The sequence below is a fragment of the Crocodylus siamensis genome, chromosome 6 (assembly GCF_052110815.1).
Source record: "Crocodylus siamensis isolate JL-2025a chromosome 6, ASM5211081v1, whole genome shotgun sequence".
In the NCBI taxonomy this organism is placed as follows: Eukaryota; Metazoa; Chordata; order Crocodylia; family Crocodylidae; genus Crocodylus; species Crocodylus siamensis.
This window is the reverse complement of record NC_143400.1, coordinates 14,408,135-14,426,231: the sequence shown is the minus strand read 5'-3', so window position 1 is coordinate 14,426,231 and position 18,097 is coordinate 14,408,135. Positions and strand designations below refer to the sequence as shown.

The 18,097-nt window shown below is 44.7% G+C and overlaps 1 protein-coding gene across 1 annotated transcript in view; it reads left to right on the top strand.

Annotated features, from left to right (window-relative positions):
• Nucleotides 1–18,097, top strand: part of OTUD7B (OTU deubiquitinase 7B) — a 60,546-nt gene that overhangs the window by 21,942 nt on the left and 20,507 nt on the right. Inside the window, exons 2-4 of the mRNA XM_090053038.1 lie at nucleotides 589–739; nucleotides 10,137–10,307; nucleotides 11,827–12,042. Coding sequence (XP_089909164.1) covers nucleotides 655–739; nucleotides 10,137–10,307; nucleotides 11,827–12,042 — 472 coding nt within the window. The 5' untranslated portion in view covers nucleotides 589–654. The remainder of the gene's footprint in view (nucleotides 1–588; nucleotides 740–10,136; nucleotides 10,308–11,826; nucleotides 12,043–18,097) is intronic.

The following is an 18,097-nucleotide window of genomic DNA, read 5'->3' as shown; positions in this document are numbered from 1 at the left end:
GCATAACAAACGTGCTTTGAAGAGGAATGCTTGTCTCCAGAAGAGAAGTCAAGGATGGAGTGTACTCAGTGCAGATAGTCAGATAAGAGGAGCTTTCTTTCAGCTGTCCGCGAAATAAACTCCTTTATTCCGCTAACTATTTGTCTGACTCAGTTTGATACAAAGGGTAACCCCCCCAACCCTGGAGCTGGTCGGGTTTTTCTGCGACTGTTGGGTGGAAATGCCAGCTCTCTGTACTCAGTTGAATCGCGCCTTCCAGCTGTTTTGTTTCTGGTCTTGTACAACACCTCAGTTGGGTTTAATTCAATCGTTTTGGTATCTCATGCAGCTCCTGCCACTGAATCTAATTGTATCACAGCAAATAAGGTTGTGTGCTAGGGAACGGGCATAGCAGCATAATTCATATTTTCTCTCAATGAGTGAACAGGCAGCCAGGAAGTCTCCTCCAAATCCCGAAACAAAAATTGGCTTAAGAAATGAGAGTTAAGCCCCTGCTATTGGCTAATTCCCAGGTTGCTCAGCCTGCTTTGCCAAGCTAATTGTTTTATACTTTGTAACACGAACCGTGTACATTTGTTTTGTTCTTAGATTGAAGACTAAGCCTTGATCTATGTTCCACCTGCTTCCAGCTGCCTGCCACGAATTCACGATCACATGACCCTGGATATGGACATCGTCCTTTCGGATTTTGTTCGCTCAACGGGGGCAGAGCCAGGACTGGCCAGAGACTTACTTGAAGGTAAAAAGTGCTGGGATAGAAACATTTGGTATTCACTTGGTTCCTTCTTGGTTTAAGTAGGCAGGGAGGAGAGTTTGGGAGAGGAGATGATTGTGTGCCAGGGGCAAGCTGTTAGTGATGGTAACACTGCACATTTTAAAGCTGTGACCTTTTCAGTGCAGATAGTGAAACCTTGGCTTGATCTTGCGTTCCATGTGACTAAGGTAATGGAGCTCAACTGTTTGCTGGGGTGAGAGTCGAATGCTTAAAAGAGAAGTGCAGCCTACAGCAGTAAACCATCTTTCCTGGTATGTTGTGTCCCAAAGTAGATTGGAAATCAATTTTTAGTTGAAGTGGTGTTTAGAAGTTGAGCATGTTGTCCTGGAGGCTGTATATTTTAGATCAGGCGCTCGGTGAAAGTTTCAATGTACTGTAAAGATCCACATGTCAGCGTGTCTTGTAAGGGAGTGCAGTTGGGAGAAGTTAATTGAATGTCGTTTTTTTTCTTCCTTTTCTACCTCTGTATACTGATCACTTGCAGGTACCTGGCGCACATTACAATTATGGCATGATTTAGGTGTTAATTCCACATTAATCTGTTAAGTGCTTCCTGGTCCTGGAATTGCTGGGGCTGGGGTCGACAGTCAGCTGATTATTGGACCTTGCCTGGACAGCTCCAAGTCTCGTCTAGGACGCAGCCACCCTCTCTGACAGATCAGGCTGGGGGTAGCTCATTGGTGGGGTGACTGGGATTGTAGGAATTTTATACCCCATTTCAAACATACTTCCTGCTGTACATGTTTGGCATGGCAGCAGGCATGATGCTTGGGGTGGGGCATAAAATTACTCTGATCCCAGTAATGCCATTGTTTTAACATATGCTAAGTGCCGCAGACTCTTCTCGTGTTACTGTATCCTAATCTTGACCTTTTAAATTCCCATCTTTTAATTTTGAGCATCAGTTGCACTTTTCATCCAGTTAACTTCCTCTGTCATCTAATGGTTAGGCAAGTTTTATTCTAAAAACCCTGCAGTTTTTACCAATGAACTCACAACCAGGAGGCTGCATTGTACTTTGGGCAGACAAGGTCCTAGCCTTCACAATTAAAATTGTAACATCTAGTTTTGATTAAATTAATCCTATGGTTTTTTGGTCAATAAAACAATTTGTTTGTTAACTTTGAATATGTGGTTCTGGCCTAACAGTATTTGTGCTACGCAGGTTGCTCTCTTTGCTTTATGCAAATCACTTTTAGCTGTTAAAAATGACCTCACGTATACATGATGGTTCAGGCTAGCCTGCCATCTAATACTGATAAACGTGTTCATCATGTAAGCAGAGCATTAAATAGAAATAGGAGTAATTTAGGGCTTATTTTTGCTGTGCTCTATATATCTAATAGTTCCGTTACAGGAACACAAGGGTTCAATGCAGGTTTTTAAGGCTGTGCCTACATTAGAGGCAGTGATCGGCACCGTGCTGTAGCTGAGGGGCAGGAAGAGGCATGACTCGTGATCAATCTACCTGTGTGAGCAAGATCATCTAGTGAGAGCAGAGTTATTCAGGCGAAACCGTGCTTTTACTGGTATAGCTTGTTCTGCTTACAAGGGTAGTTTCATTATGCCTTGCCACTATAACTGCATCTGTGCTAGGAGCGCTGTGCTGTGCTAGCATCCTGCTGTTCCTATCCTGGAAAAGTGTGCCTGAAGTAGACCTTGTCCCATGTATAATCGCATGATGTTAGCAGTTCTGTTTTTCCGTGGGGGCTCCATCCAAATGCGAAGGCAATGCAGATCCAAGATGAGCAAGATATTGATACTGTTGTTAAAGTGCCATAAAGTTAAGGTTGCCGTGTGCTGGAAAGCAGAGCTGCAGTCTGGCATTTAGATAGGCTTAGTTGGGAGCAGATGTGGCCCTGCCGTTTTGATTTGTGGGACTAGATGGGTGCAGCACTGGGAAGTTGCCTGTTGTACCTCTGAAAGCCATGAGCATTTTTCTTTACCAGGCTGCATGCTTTTAATTGGTTTATGAGTAGCTCTTCATCTGCCTAAAATACTGGAGGCTGCAAGTGAGAGAGGAACAGTGGAAGAAAACCCTGGTCAGAACCAGTTTGCTCTCCCTTTCTGCATCTTCTCTGCTCCAGTGTCACACTGGGGTCTACCCAGTAAATGGCAGTTCTTATGTTCTTAAGTTCATATATTGCAATAAAAGCCTGCAAATGACTTGTGCTGCCCTCAACCTACCATTAAAAGAAGGAGCGGGGATTTTTCTGCTTTCCCCCCACCCCCTTCCCCCAAGCTGTAAATACACCTGCAAATATAGCCTGTAGGTCTGTGTTACCAAAATGCTTGGTGATGATATGACATGAGCAAGGAAGTGCTGACGAAAGCCCTGACATTTTCATCTGCCATGGTGACAGCATGAGAGATGTGTTTGGCAACAGTGCACGAGTGTCTAGCACAAGGCAGAATTTGGTGCAATATGGCATTGCTGAGTTGTCCATGCTGTGACCACCTTCGCTTTAGAACCAGGCTTGTTCTGTGAGTTGGGAATTTGACTTTGTACTAACATTGCAGCCCCCAGCTGACCTTTTTATCCTGTGGTGGGTACACACACACCCTGTTTTCATAGGTGGGGTGCAGTGGCTTCCGCCTTGGGACTGGGAGCCAGGAGCTGTGAACTTGAACCTGACTGAAGCAATCACCATAACTTTTTCTATCCTGAGAGTACCCACTTGGTAGATTTGAAAGAGTCCAGTGAAGAGCAACAAAAATTATTGGAAGCCCAGGAAACATGAGTTACCAGGAAAGGCAGAAAGATAAAGTTATTTATTTCTTCCCTGGGGAAGAGAAGATGGAGAGGAGATTTGATAAATCTTCAAATACGTGAAGGGCAATTTATAAAGTGGATGGAGATAGATTTTTTTCTCTGTGGCTCATGGTACAGGAATAGGAGCCATGACCTAAAACTGCAACAGGGGAAATTTAGGTTGTAGATTAGGAAGATCATTTGGACTATGAGGGTGGTTAAGCATTGGAACAGGTTACCTAGAGAGGTTGTGAAATCTCCATCTTTGGGCATTTTTAAAAGACAGGTTAGATATAAGCACTTAACGGGGATGGATTTAGTCAGGAAAGATCCTGTCTTGAGCAGGAGGCTGGAGTAGATGACCTCCTGAGGTCCCTTCCATTCCTTCTTTCCTACAATCCTCCTCTGGTACCTAAAGATGGGAGCACTAATACAGATCAGCTGCCAGGTCGTTTATGATGACCTATAGAAGGGCTAGCTACGGTTTTAAACGCGCATGTGCCCTGCCAGCACTGGGTTCTTCATGGCTGCCACCACTTTGGAGCTTCATCCATAACAAATTACAGGATCTGAATTTGTTGGTAATGTTACATTTGTTGGTATGTATCCTTAGCAAGCTGCTCCATCTCTTCTCCCCAGTTTTTCTGCAAAGCTCCTTAAGGCTCTGAGGATTTGGAGCTCTCTTCCTCCTCAGGTCATGTTGGGTGATGGCAAAAAGTCCCCTTTACTTTAACGGGACTAGGATTTTGCCCTGTGTTTCTAGATGGTGCTGTCTTGGGGAGGCCTGGCATCTGCAGTTTGGGTGCATATAAGTTCTGATTTCTAATTGAATATTTCCTTTCACTTAAGGATTTCTGACCTTTTCTTTCTAAAGAAAAGTATTTTTAGCTGAAGATGAAACCAGGAGAGGAAGTTTTTTATCATCTGCCCATTTCTTCAGTGCGTGGTCACTTATTTGGGCAACTGTCACTGAATAATTTTCATAATGCACTTCCTAAAGTTACTCAGTGTTACTGCAACGTTTTCAGCTAAGTGCTTTTGGGCAAGATACCGATGTTATACTTTTGATGGGGACTGACATTCTGCTGTGCTCAGAAAGCAGTCCTATAAAATGCCACTGAATCACTTATCTCAAAACGGGACGTCCCAGGGTGACACTGATGCCACCTTTGTGCACACTATGTTCAGATTAACACATGAATTGCAAGCTGAGTCTGGTTCTGATTATACACTCTTCTGTGTTTTGATTACCTGTAGGTTTTTATAGCTGCTGTGCAGCTGGATAAGAATCTAGATGGTTTGTTTTGACAAGAAAGGATTTTACATTTCAGGAATAAGTGTTTCAGTGCAAAAAACAGTATCTGGCAAGTGCATTTACACATGCTTAATTCTGAGGTCTTTTGCATCCAAACTAGAATGTAAGAGTGAATGCACCCCAGTAGTTTATCTTTTGGTGACATCCAGAAACAAAATCGTTTGTGGAAATAGTTGACAGATCTCACTCATCCCAGGTGAATTTGCCCCTCCGTCTCTCCTCTTCCCTCTGGAATAGCCCTTTATTTTGTCTGGTTATTCATATATCAGGGCGGGCTGTGAGTGTGAAATCCAAATTAATTCACTTTGCCATTTGCTTCTAAAAAACATGTGGGCAGGAGCTATTACGAGCAAGTATGATTGAGTGTTGTTTTCAAAGGAAGATTTACTTTAGGCTCTACTTAAATCCTGCATTATCATTCACAGATGTATGCATTAAGTTTTATAATGGAGCCAGTCAAGTAGTTGTGCAGTGGAGCCCAGTTGCCACAAGATAATTCCTTGGCAAATTTAGATTTTTACTATAGTTATTTACATGTCTGCCAAAACTACTTTAGTATTGTCCGAGCAAAGGTTTTGATTTAATTTGAACAGGTTTATTGCACACAAATGAAAGCGAGCATTAACAGTAATGCTTGTTTGAGGAGAAGTCCTTATTCAGAATGGCAAAATTATGCTGAGATTAGTTTGAAGACTTTATGGCTAATTTAAGTTTGCAACACCGGGGACAGGACTTTCTCTTTTAGACTGTTCAGGATTTTGTCTTGAAGTTGTTTTTGGCACTTTTCTTCACCTCCTTTCTATTCTTATCTAGTTCAACATATTAAATACAAGATAAAACTTTATTTGATAACAGAATTTGAGTCTGCAGTAGAATGGACACTATTTACATTAAGCGGCAAATGGTATACTGCTGATATAGAAAAAGACGTAAAACTATTAAGCAGCATATTATATTCTGTTATCAGTTTGCAAATGCTTCATGTGTGGGCTTAGATGATTTTCGTGTCGCATTGTACCTGTGAAGTCTTGTCCATTTGCTCACCTGGAACACCAAAGTGGCTCGAATTTTCTTTCCTCATTTAGACTTTTCTTGTCATTGGAATATTTTTAATGAACCAGTTAAGAGTTTAAAGCAAAAGGTGAGTAGTTGATCCTCTTTAGGAGTGGGCAAGCCAGCTTTAGTTAACTAATTTGTATTGGTCCTTGGGGAGGTTTTAATTTGGAAGAGAGAAGTACAGTTTGGAAGAACAGACTCCACACTGGTCCACGCCTCTGTAGGGGAACAGGACTGTTGCTGTAACAGGAATGAATAGTTCACTGGGCTGCAATTCTAGTTTTTTTTCTAGAAGAAAGTAGCAATTACCTAAACTTGAATAGGTCTGGATTTTAAGCAGTGTACGTTTATGATGGTAACAGCGGAAGTCTTAGCAAAGAGCACAAACCTACTGTAGAGGGATCTGTCTCTGACTACATAGGACAGCAGACAGCCCTTCCATTAAAATCGGTTGCAAATGAGACCGTCGCATCCAAACAGCTGCCGATTTATATAGATGTGTAGTGGAGATGTACTGTAGCTTTAAATTCCCCTACGTTTTTCACTGCAATTCCTATATGTCTAATTCCAACATCACTTTGAAATAGCACCTTCCTTTATTTGCCATCGAATCTAAAATGGGCATTTCCTTTGCTCGCTTGTGTTTAACTCAGGGAGTGAAAGCATTGAGGTTTTGGTGTTCTCAAAGTGACTTTTTTAAGCAGATCAGGCAGAGTTTTAATTTGGTAAACCTCAGACAATACACACATTTCTTTTCTCTCTCTTGTGTCAGTTCTCTTGATTATTTTAATTTCTGTTTAAAAACTCTGTTGTGTAGAATATTTACATAATTTCCCCTATGTGGCTTCCTTTTTTTAGATTATTTCCAAAAATAGTTAGCTTCAAACAGCAATTGGGGCTCATGGTAGAGGTGATATCTTTTGTTAGACCAACCGATATCACGTCTACCATGAGCTCTAATTGCTTTTTGCCTTTAGACCCAATACGGCTATAGCCTGGATACTTAGCTTCAAACGGCACTTGTAATGTAACATCTTCAGTATGTACCACAGTTTCACTTGGTTATAAAATATGAACCTTTATTTCAGGCAGCTCAGGTGCAAGGGTAACGGGATAGATAGTGGAGCAAGGTAGTTAGATGGAGTATATAATACTCATTCCAGTTACTAATAGTGCTTGTAGTAGAAATATAATAGTAACTTTAAGGAATAAAACCCCCTTTGCAGCCCAAATTATCCAAGGAGAGAAAGTCTGCGATGCATATTTTAACCTGGCAGCTCACATCAGCTGGAAGGCTTGAGTTAAGGGTACATATTTAGATCTGTGGACAGGGTCCTGGACTCTGCTTTTTATTTCATCCTTGAGGCGGATGGAGCTGGAGTCTGCCCTTCAGGCCATTTATGCATGGTTTATGTGCTTATCAGAGGTGCTCAGTACCTGCCACTTGTTCTGAAAGCTATAAGAAAACAGAGGTGGTTCAGCACCTTTGTAAGAAAAAGGCCTTCATGCCTTTTCTGCCAGGGATTTGGGTTCTTGTGCCAAGGAATTGCTGCATGCAACTTGAGTAGTTTTTATAGTTAGTGGATTATTCTTAAATGCAATGAAAGGCTGAACAACAGCTGTGTTTTCATTAGGGCTAAGTTCATCATAGTAATACCTGAGGACCGGGAAGGTGTCCTGTTGTGCCTGGTACTGTACAACCAGCAGCCAACAGCCCATGTCCCAAATATCTTAGATGTGGTTGACACAGGAACCTATAGAGGGATAAATCAGCCAAGTAGCATGGTGGCAGCAAGTGTCCATTGAGCTGTTTTGTGGGGGGCAGGCGTGGTGATGATGGAGACTAGAAGTAAAGGGGAAAGGGACCTTGAAGGGAAGGGAGGCATGAAGAATGTGGAAGGAGTAACGGGGAGGAGAGGGAGAGAGAGGGCTAGAGCAAACAGGCCATCAGCCAGTGCTGTAGAAAGTTTTCTGAGCTACTGAAGGACTTCACTTTGGTTGCTTCTGCCAGCTGGAGTCTCTCCGGGGACGTGTGAGCATCAGGGCAGCTTAGGGGATTCAGTGGGCCTGGAGGGTAAGTAGTTCTGGATATAAAATACGAGTAAGTAGTCTTCTGCTCCCCAGTGGGTCCCATCTCATTCCCTGCCTCAGTAGCTCCTATTTCAGGCAGCTGTTTCACTGCACACCTCTGCCCGCATCTTGCATTTAACGTACTTCATTGCTGAGTCCACCTAAGGTTAAGATCCTAATCTGGCCCATTAGCTTCATGGGTGAAGTTCTTCCTTAATCTCAACCTCACACAGTTTCTTGCCATCTCACCTCTTTATGATCCCACGAACACACTCAGCGAAGGCAGATTGCCTGATAGCGCAATACGGAAGCTTCATATTCTGCAAGCGTCTGGCCAAGTTGCTCAAACTTCCTCGTAACTTAAAGTGCTAAAACCACATGAGGAGCCACTGGACCTGAACACTTGTGAAAGAGGCAAATACTGACTCATGATAGCGAATGGGAGCCTTGAACTGATGGATCGTTTCAACTTTCCACCCAAAAGGACTCGACTCGAAGAGGACCAGTGGTGGAACAGATTTGCCAGGCGGAACTGATGGCCAAACGCTGTCAATTATCACTATTAAAAGAACTGAAATGCTTCAGAAACACAGTTCCCTTCAGAACTGAGACATGCTTGGATTATCTGTGATCTGTCGTAAGCCAGTTGGCAGTTCAAGTATTTTTCCGGTCGTGAGGATGCGCCATATGTTTGCCGCCTCTGAAAGCAGTAAATGAACACAATGTGAAGATTCCTGAGAAAAGGTGTTGATTGAAAAAACCCTTAGCATCGCAATTTCCACCTACACTCCAGTGTCACACCCCCCCCCCAAACAGCAGTGGTTTTGAAAGGTTTATTGCACCCTGGAAGAGATTCAAATGGTTTAATATTTCAGGGTTGTTGTCACTGTTGCTAAATTAGATCCTTTCAGCTTTCAAGATTAGCCTTAAAGTGAAGGGGAATTACTTTAAAGCAAGGCTGCCTAAGTTCCAAGCAGCTGGAGCCACAGACCCCCCAGCTCCCTGTTACAGTGTGGGCTGCCCAGTATTGCACCCCCCTCGGCTCTCTTTTTTGCTGTGCTTGTAGCTTGGGCACTCTAACCCCCCCTTGGCCACTGGGGCAGGAGTAGGGGGGAGTGGTGGCTGGACAGGAGCCCATGGGTGGCACGCTAACCCTTTCAGAGGGGCGCACACAGGGCGCCAGTTGGACAGCCCTGCCTTACAAAAGCGTTCAACCCCAGTCTACACATGCAGTTGTGCTTCGCTTCGTATTGAAATAATAACGCATCTGATTCTGCTATAAAACACTGTTAATTTGTTTGGTAGGCACCTTGACATGCTTTTGCACTTTTGGGGCTTGTCTTCTGATATGAAATGGAAGTTTCACTTCCCTTAATTAAATTTATGTGGAAATACGTGTGTGTGTGTGTGTGTGTGTGTGTGTATATATATATATATATATATATATATATATATATATATATATATAATTTAAAAAAACACCATATTGGATTTGTCTATGATGGACCATTTAATTTTAGTATTGCCCTCCAGTGACATGGGTGATATGGAAAGCTGTTTACTTTTTGTTCTGTCAGGGAGCAAATGGTGCTTGCATTGTAACACATTTCTTTAATGCGGTCGAAGCAGCTTACAAAACAATACCGAGTATGACCTCAATCAGACGGCCAACTGGTGTGGATACAGGGTGGCTGGTGAATGTGAAGGAAGAATAAAGATCAGTGCAGCTATATTCTGATAATATGCCATAAGTAAGGGTTGTGGTTTTTTTTAACAACGATCTTTTCTTGGACCAACTGTACAGTTAGAAGTATTAGGCAAGTTTTCAGGCGTCGGATGTCCTTGCTTCTCACATAGTTCCTGGACCATCACGGTTACAACACTCCAATTTGGATAAAAATGGATGCCTTTCAAAGTGCAAAAGGGAATAAATTGGAGCCGGTTTTTATCCCACTCGGTCTTCTGTGCTGGGCATATTCAGTTTGCGTTGCTGAGCTTGGACTCGGTGATGTTTCTTTCCAGGTTGGAGTTACCATTGGCCAAGAGATTGATCGCTGCTTGCTCTGGCTTTTTAAGGCAGGATTCCTACAAGGGCACCATGTTTCACAGCTGGCTTGATTTCCACCTCCCTCAAATGGTGACTGTCTTTATTATTCTTCCCAACCAAGGTAAAAACTGGGACATGAATGCGGCGCTGAGTGACTTTGAACAGCTGAGACAGGTGCACGCAGGGAACCTGCCGCATTCCTTTAACGAAGGGCGCAGCTACAAACCCCTGGAGAAGGAGGCCGCTCGGCCCATGCGGCCACCGCTCCAGCGCCAGGACGACATTGTGCAAGGTGAGTGGGATTTCTGGGGCATTTTCCAGCCTAACAGCACATAGTCATGTGGTAGATCGGAAATGGCTTTAAAAAAAAGTCATGGGGTTTTTTTGGTCCCTGGACCTGGTCCCTATGGGCTGTTCCTGCTAGAGATGTGGGAGGTGGCATTTAGCTAGAAAAGAAATAGGCTCAGGCACACTCACTCACGCTGCCATTACCAGTTCTGTGCTAACTGGTTTCATAGTTTCTAGGGTCAGAAGGGACCTGAACAGATCATCTAGTCCGACCCCCTGCCATGGCAAGAAAGAGCACTGGGGTCAAACGACCCCAGCAAGGTGTTCATCTAACCTCCTTTTAAACCCCCAGGGTAGGGGCCAGCACCACTTCTCTTGGAAGTTGGTTCCAGACCCTAGCCGCCCTGACTGTGTGAGGTAGCGCCTCCTGATATCTAACCTAAACCTACCCTCTGCCAGCTTGTGACCACTATTCCTGGTCACTCCTGGTCGTGCTCGGGGGAACAGTGACTCCCCCAGTGCCTGCTGGTCCCCCCTGACTAGTTTATAACAGGCCACAAGATCCCCCCTCAGCCTTCTCTTTTGGAGGCTGAACAGGTTCAGGTCCCGTAGCCTCTCCTTGTCAGGCCTGCCCTGCTGTCCCCTGATCATATGAGTGGCCTCCTCTGGACCCGCTCCATGCTGTCCACATCCCTCTTGAGTGTCGGCCTTTGTGGCCTAAGAGGACAGTAGCTTGGGAGAGAGAGGAGGGTTCTACAGTACTGAATGCAGAGCTGCATCCCAAACCTTGCAGAGGTTGCCAAAAGGTCTTTGATTTACTTTGGAGACCCTTTGAGCACAGTTACATCCCAGAACGTAGCAGCTGCAATAGTATTGCAAAGCCGTCATTCCCCACGGCTGCGCTGGGCTGTGTCTTTTTGGTGTGAGGCAGAGGACCAGACACAGTCTGATTTTACAGGGGCGCTGGTCATTGTTTGAATCGGTGCCAAATCCAGAGAAGAGAGGAAGCTGCTGCCTTTACATTTTTTATTCTTCAAACTGGAAACTCTTCCCATGCTGGAATTCAGTGCCTGTCATGCCAACAGCAGCTAACAGATAACAAGGCCTTTGACAGCTCTCCTTGCAGTGAATGGAAAGGCTGGGAGTTGCTTCACTGCAGTTCCTTTGCTTTTGCCTTTCCTCTAAGGCACTTTGGTTATGTTAAATAACTAGACCATGGACTGTTGTGGCTGATCAAACCTTTTATCCAGGTGGTGGGTTGTGGGTATTGTGGCACGCAGGCAAAATCGTTTGTCTCAGGTCATGAAAGGATTCGGAGACGGGGTAGAATTTGGGTCACTCGAGTCTATCCTGAGTTTTGCTTAGCAGGAGAGAAATGAAGCCTACTACTCCCCTGTTACAATGCCTTCCCTCCCAGTTGTGACTATGGGCATGTCCTGTTGTGAGGTTTGGCGCTTCTTCATAGAGGCATGTGGGTCAAGAAATGCAGCTCTCACACCCCTCTTCCTTCCTGTGGGTTTCAGAGAAACGCCTGTCCCGGGGGATTTCTCACGCCAGCTCCACCATTGTCTCCTTGGCCCGCTCCCACGTCTCCAGCAATGGCAGCAGCGAACACCTGCTGGAGATGCCCATTTGCACTTTCCAGTTGCCGGACCTCACCATCTACAACGAGGAATTTCGGAGCTTCATTGAGCGTGATCTCATTGAGCAGTCGATGCTGGCAGCATTGGAGCAGGCTGGTAAGTTTTACCCTGGGGGGTATTACCTTTTTTTTTTGTTGTTGTTAAGTTTTATTAACACTAATATCACGCAGTAGCGAGCTGCCGCTGTGTCAGCTGGTCTGTGCTGCTGTTTACAGGCTCCAAGCTGCAAAGAATTGAACACATTACAGGGATGATACACTCTGTATCCGTGATGGATAATGTCAGTTTGATTCTTTCTGTAGCAGGGAAACAAACTGCAGAGTTGAGAGGAGGATGTAAACAGGCTTAAAGCTGCTTTGTTTTGTCTGTCGGCACTGAAAGCAACTAGTGTTCACTGTTATCTGCTCGGGTGACTTTTGAATGTTACCAAATAATGCATCCACCTCCCCCAGTGGAGATTTCATCTCTGTGCACTGTTTCTTCATAATATAAGACAGCAGATTGCAGCTTGCATCCCTTCCAAATATGTGTAAACACTTCAAAAACACACTATATGAAAATAGATGCAAGCTAGCAGAAAAGGACCTGGGGGTGACCGTGGACAAGAAGCTGAATAAAAGTAAACAGTGTGCCCTTGTTGCAAAGAAGGCTAGCGTCATCCTGGACTGCATTAGTAGGGGCGTTGGCAGCAGATTGAGGGAAGTGATTCTTCCCCTTCGTTAGCACTGGTGAGGCCACATCTGGAGTCCTGTGTCCAGTTTTGCGCCCCCCACTATAGAAAGGATGTGAACAAATTGGAGAGAGAGGTCTATCTAGCAAAGGGCAAAGAAAATGGTTTGGGGGCTTGGGGACATGACTTGTGAGGAGTGGCTGGGGGCACTCAGGTGAATAGTGATAATAAGCATGTGGTTTCCTCCGAAGCCTTTAAAAATAGAATATAAAAAAAACTCCATACTCAAGGCACAAATTCCCATCTCGTTTTAACAGCCTGATCTTAACTTTTCAACATACTCCCACATGTTTCTTGCTCCTACCACCAATGTATGGCCGTAACCGGAAGGTGGTTCCTCTAGAGGGAACACATTTTTAAGGTAGGTTAAATTTTAGACCTGATCCGTTTGAGCGTCCTTGTAATAAATATACTGAGGTTTTTGGAAATGAACACTTGATACGAGTGATCTTGTTACCTGCAGGCTTGGCAATCTGTGAAACCATCCTGCCTCATGAAAACAAATTTCATTCATCCTGGCCTCTGGTCATATCTAGATGGCCATTGTGCATCTATTTTGCTACCGTATTTTCTCGCCTATTACACATCTAGGTGTTTGAAAGGCATTATGAAGATATTTTTTTTTCCAGAATTAAGGCTGAAGAGAGCAGGGACAAAGCCTAATCTTCAGCTGACACCCCCCTCCCTTTCCTGCCTAACTAAACCTAGCTGCAGATGAAGACTGGTCTCCATGGGTGGACCTATGATCTTGAAAAGAGTTTAAGAGCTGTGAAATAAGAGACCAGAAGCCCTAGTGCACTGCAAAATTGCCCCAGGAAGGTTAGCTTGATTAATGGAATGACTATTAAAAAGAAGAGATGATTGTTTACACCTATGAAGTCAAGAATAACGGGCTATGGACTCCTCCTTCACTTGCCTAAATGATAATACCAGAGCTGGTGTGCTGTGGAGCTGGAATCAAAGCTTCTATTTCAGGGAAAAAAATCCAGCTTCCCAGCTTAATGCACCCCAATTTAGGGGGGCTGGTTTTGGGGGGAAAGTTGCATGGTGTACATGAGAAAATGTGGTAATATGGAGACTGCATTTGAGATGCGTGTTCTTGCATAGGGTTAAGAGCTCATCTCAACTCTCAGAGCTGTATTTTGCTCATAATTTTGCAGCAGCCTTAGCTGTTAAAACCACACATTACATGCCTTCAGCTAGACCTAGTGATAGGGAGCCCAGAACTGAACTGGGCTGGGTTAGGCTTTTGGTGGTCTTGGCTTTCTTATCTGCATGCCAATAATACCTGGTACTCTGGTGTGATGGTAGGATACATTAGCTGGTGTTTATCAAGTGCTCTGGAGGTGGGATTGTGTGTGTGTGGGTGTATGACAAATGTGAGTGTTTCTTAAACAGAGAAATAGAGCATGTTTAGGAAATAGCTTGAAACCTTCCAAGTGTCATTTGCTGGTTTTGGGGGTTGTTTTTGTTTTAGCGACTTCCTTTATCGATTTAGCACACAGGGTGCTTAGGGGATGCAGTAAACAGTCTATAGGCCAGTAATTGTTAGCATGATTTTGTTATCCAAAAAGCTTCCATAAATATGAATAAAAGAAGCCTCCCTCTCATGCTTCTGAAGGGAGGGAGTACTGCCCTTTTTACAGTGGAAGAAATGGCGGAAGTGATTTATTTGTTGTCACATGGAAGTCTGGGAGTAAACCCTAGATCTCTGCTGCCTTTGACTCCCGTTCCCCTGCTGGAGATGAATTGAGTGATGCTGAATAGCTCTCATCCTGCCCAAGCCCATTGGCAATAGGACTTGTGCTTTCTTCCACTCATAGGTTACAGTCCTGCAATCTGCAAAATGCCATCTGTAGGCAGGCTATTAAAAATTGCTGTATGATGAGTTCAGTTTTAGGCATGTCCTGTCGTTCGAGCACAATTTCCCCCACTGATGCAGAGGCAGGGAATGAATGGTAAACAGATGCCTTCTGCTGAGAATAGAAACCTCTTGTGTTTGGTTACAGATGATAAGAGGAATCAATACAAGGCTGCTGCTGGCCTTAATAAAGGTTTCTTTCTTCCAGGGTGGTACCTTCTGCTGGCCTTTCTATACACGCATGCATTTTCCCACTTCTCCCTAAATGCTGCATGCTGTGTATTTGGCTTTCTGAGCTTCTGCAGGTCCCCTGGCTAAATAAAGTCACTGGCCGGACCAGCTCTTACTCATGGGGAGAGGCACCATGAAGTCAGATTCATTGCTAGACCAACACGATTGCAAAATGGTAATGAAAAGCTCCCTGGGACCTGGGGAGGGCTGGGAAGGGCTGTAATGGAATATGCAGCTTCTCTCCTGTTCTTGTTGGGTGGGTGCCCACACTGCAAAACCATCACCACTACGTTTGTGGCGAGTCGGCCTCTCTCTTGGCATCCTCAGTGGAGCGGCGAGCATTCAAATCTGTCCCAGAATTATCCTGTTACATCTGATCCTGGAGGAACCATCTATAAGGCTTTGGGGTCAAATTGGAGGTGCTGTCACTGCTTTTGCTGGATCTTTCCTGTGGATACCGGGTTTTTATTCTGGCCTGTCCCTTACATGCCATGTGCAGGTCTTAAGTGGTTCAGGAAGTTTATATGGATTGAAGGCGGCTGTCTATTCAAGGAGAAAACAGAGATGTGCACCAGGATGTCGGAAAAACCTTTTGTAGCTGTCAGATTTTAAAGGAAACAAATTGTCACCGCAGACTCCTGTCATATCTCTGCATGCGTGTGGGCTTTCCTAGCTCTGATGAGGAAAGCAGGGGTCAGCTAGGTTATTTTGTATGTAAAAAGGCTGTGAATGGCAGAAACGATGATTAATATTACAATGAACTTGGATACTGATTTTTTTTTTTCTTTTTTTTCTATTAACTGTGCTTTCCATTCCTTTGGTCTCATAACTTGGTTTTAGTTTTGATTCAAACCAACCCTCCCCCACCCCCCCCAACCCTGTGATTCAGTAGGAAAAAAATGTGTTTTGCAGTAACGCAGCAAAGACGGTGGTGGGTGTTGGTGTTAAATGAGCTGTGTCGGCCTGGGGAGCAAGAGGATGGGTTGTTCCTTGTAGCAGCAGCCTTGTCCCATGACAGCGGAAGAATGATTTTGTGGTGAAGGCAGTGGTTCCTTTGCTTGGCGCTCTGTGGCTTTTGAGCAAGCCACTTGCTGTCTCCGGGGCACTGTTCATCATCTGTTCCATGGTAGGGAACTGCTGTTTTTCTTCCTATCCGTCTGGCCAATATAGATTAGGATTTCTTTGGAGCACGGCACAAGCGCACACAGCCAGGCCCTGATCTCGTTCGGACAAATAGGTTGCACCATGAAAATAATTGCATCTTGCACAAATCCTGGTCTTGGCATTTGAACCAGGTTGCAGCCTTTGAAACCAACATCTCTAAAGCTACTCATTAGATCCATCCCGGTGATAAAGGCTGAGGAAGGAGCTTGTCGGTGTCTGATCTCACTTTGCATTGAAGTCTGTAGCAACTCCCCTGTCTAGCCAGCATCAAGGCAGGATGCTAGCTAGCACTTAGGTTGAAAAAGGAGGAGCAGCCGGGATTATAGTGGGGGAAGTTCAGAGTGGCCCATCAGTGCTTATAGGGTTACAATTAGCCCTACTTTCTCCTATTCATTTGCCTTGCTAATCAAGGCCACTCCTAGTGTAACCCTATCACTGAAGGGGGAAGCTTGGCCTCTCAAATAGGGAGCTGTTATCCCCTGCAGCAGCGCATGCAGTTTAAGATACCTCCCCCAGGAATAGTTATTAGGAGTCTCTCATTCTCCGTACTTCAGGGGGCCTCTTGGCCTTTTCTACAGCAGCTTTTCGGAGCCAGCCTTTTGGAGTAACAGAGTAGAGATGACCCCTCTTGCATAACTTGGCATGCGCAGAAAGGTACAAATCACTCCTCGTACGTCACTCTGGATGTGCGCGCTGCGTCCTGTCCGCATGTCTGTTGGCAGCATGTCTTCGAGGTGTATCCTCCGACTCCAACCTGGCTTTTCAGGCTAAGCTGCACAGTCTGTTCAGACAGTAACCAGAGCCTGGCTGTGCTTTCCTGGCTTTTTGACTCTCGAATGCGTTCATTTTGCAACTGCAACAAAAAACAAATTCCCGAGAAAACACGCGAGGCAGACAAAAGGCTTAAGAGTCACTACAGTAGCCTTAAATTTTGTTTAGCTTTTGTTAGAAGCTGTTTTGTTTCTCAATTTACTCGTCTGGCAGTGATCCATTTGGCAATGGGTTGCAGCTTTACTGTGCCAGAAGCTATATTGACTGAAAATAGCCTGCCTTGGTGAGTGGAGCTATTGTCGTCCCCCCCAGTTGTGTACTAAACAGCTTTCAACTCGAGTGGATTCCTTTTCTAATCCCGAGAAAAGAAATTACTGGCATCGAATTGCAGTTGACCCTCCATTTGATGCTTTCTCGGGGTTTTTTTCTCCCTTTATGGTGCTTGCACTGGTTTTTCTTTTAGTTCTTCTGCATTCCTCAGGGCGGAGATTGCAAAGAAGTTGCGAGAAATCTGTATCCCCAACTTGCTAGAAGCGCCGTCTGCGTGGAGCAGCACACAGTCTCTAAACGGGGAAAGCTCATTTGCAATGCTGGAAAAAGAGCTGGTTCGACTAAAGACCGGGAGGGTCACCGGTGGCTGCGTCTCGATTGCAATAGGAATAGAGGCATAGCAGCCCACTGCATGCTGCTTGGAGCTCAACTGGCTCATTACAGAGAGGTTAGCAGTAGGCGTTCAGAGCCAAGGAACATGGTTTAATAGCACCCAGTAAGCCGAAACCTGGTTCAGGTGGCTTGGAATATGGCTGCTTCTCAAAAGGACTGCAGACTAGCTTTGCTTTCTGTCCAAGCAGAGCTTTGACTCCTTCCAGCTGTGCTCTGTACCACCACACTCCACATATTCCCTTTATAGGGGATTTGTTAGTGGGACCATCTCTGCAGGTCCTTTTTTGAAAAGTACAAAGCACCAGTCTCTGCCATTTCTTATATTAGCTGCTCAAATTAACGTGGGGGAAAGACCCTTTCAAAAGCTGCCCAGCTGGTAGTAAACTTCCCCAAACTTTGTTCCTGAACTGGCGTGTAGAGGAAAGAGAAGAATTATGCTGTTTGGTTGCAGGTGCTTAAGATGTGTATTGCTTAGCTGGTAGAATGGATAAACTTCCCCAAACTCTGCTTTGCCATGCAGAAAAGATGGACACATTGTACTGTATGGTTTTGGCTGCTTAAGATGTGTACAATTAAACCTGCAGAAGAAACAAGCCACTGTTGTTTGCAGCTGAGAATCAGCAAACCCTTTGTTCAAGGCCAATGCTTTTAACAAAGCTTGCAGCCTTTTTGGACTGTTTCAGGCCTGGAAAAAAGGGATGGATGGAAGGAGAAGATTCTTCTTCTCGTAT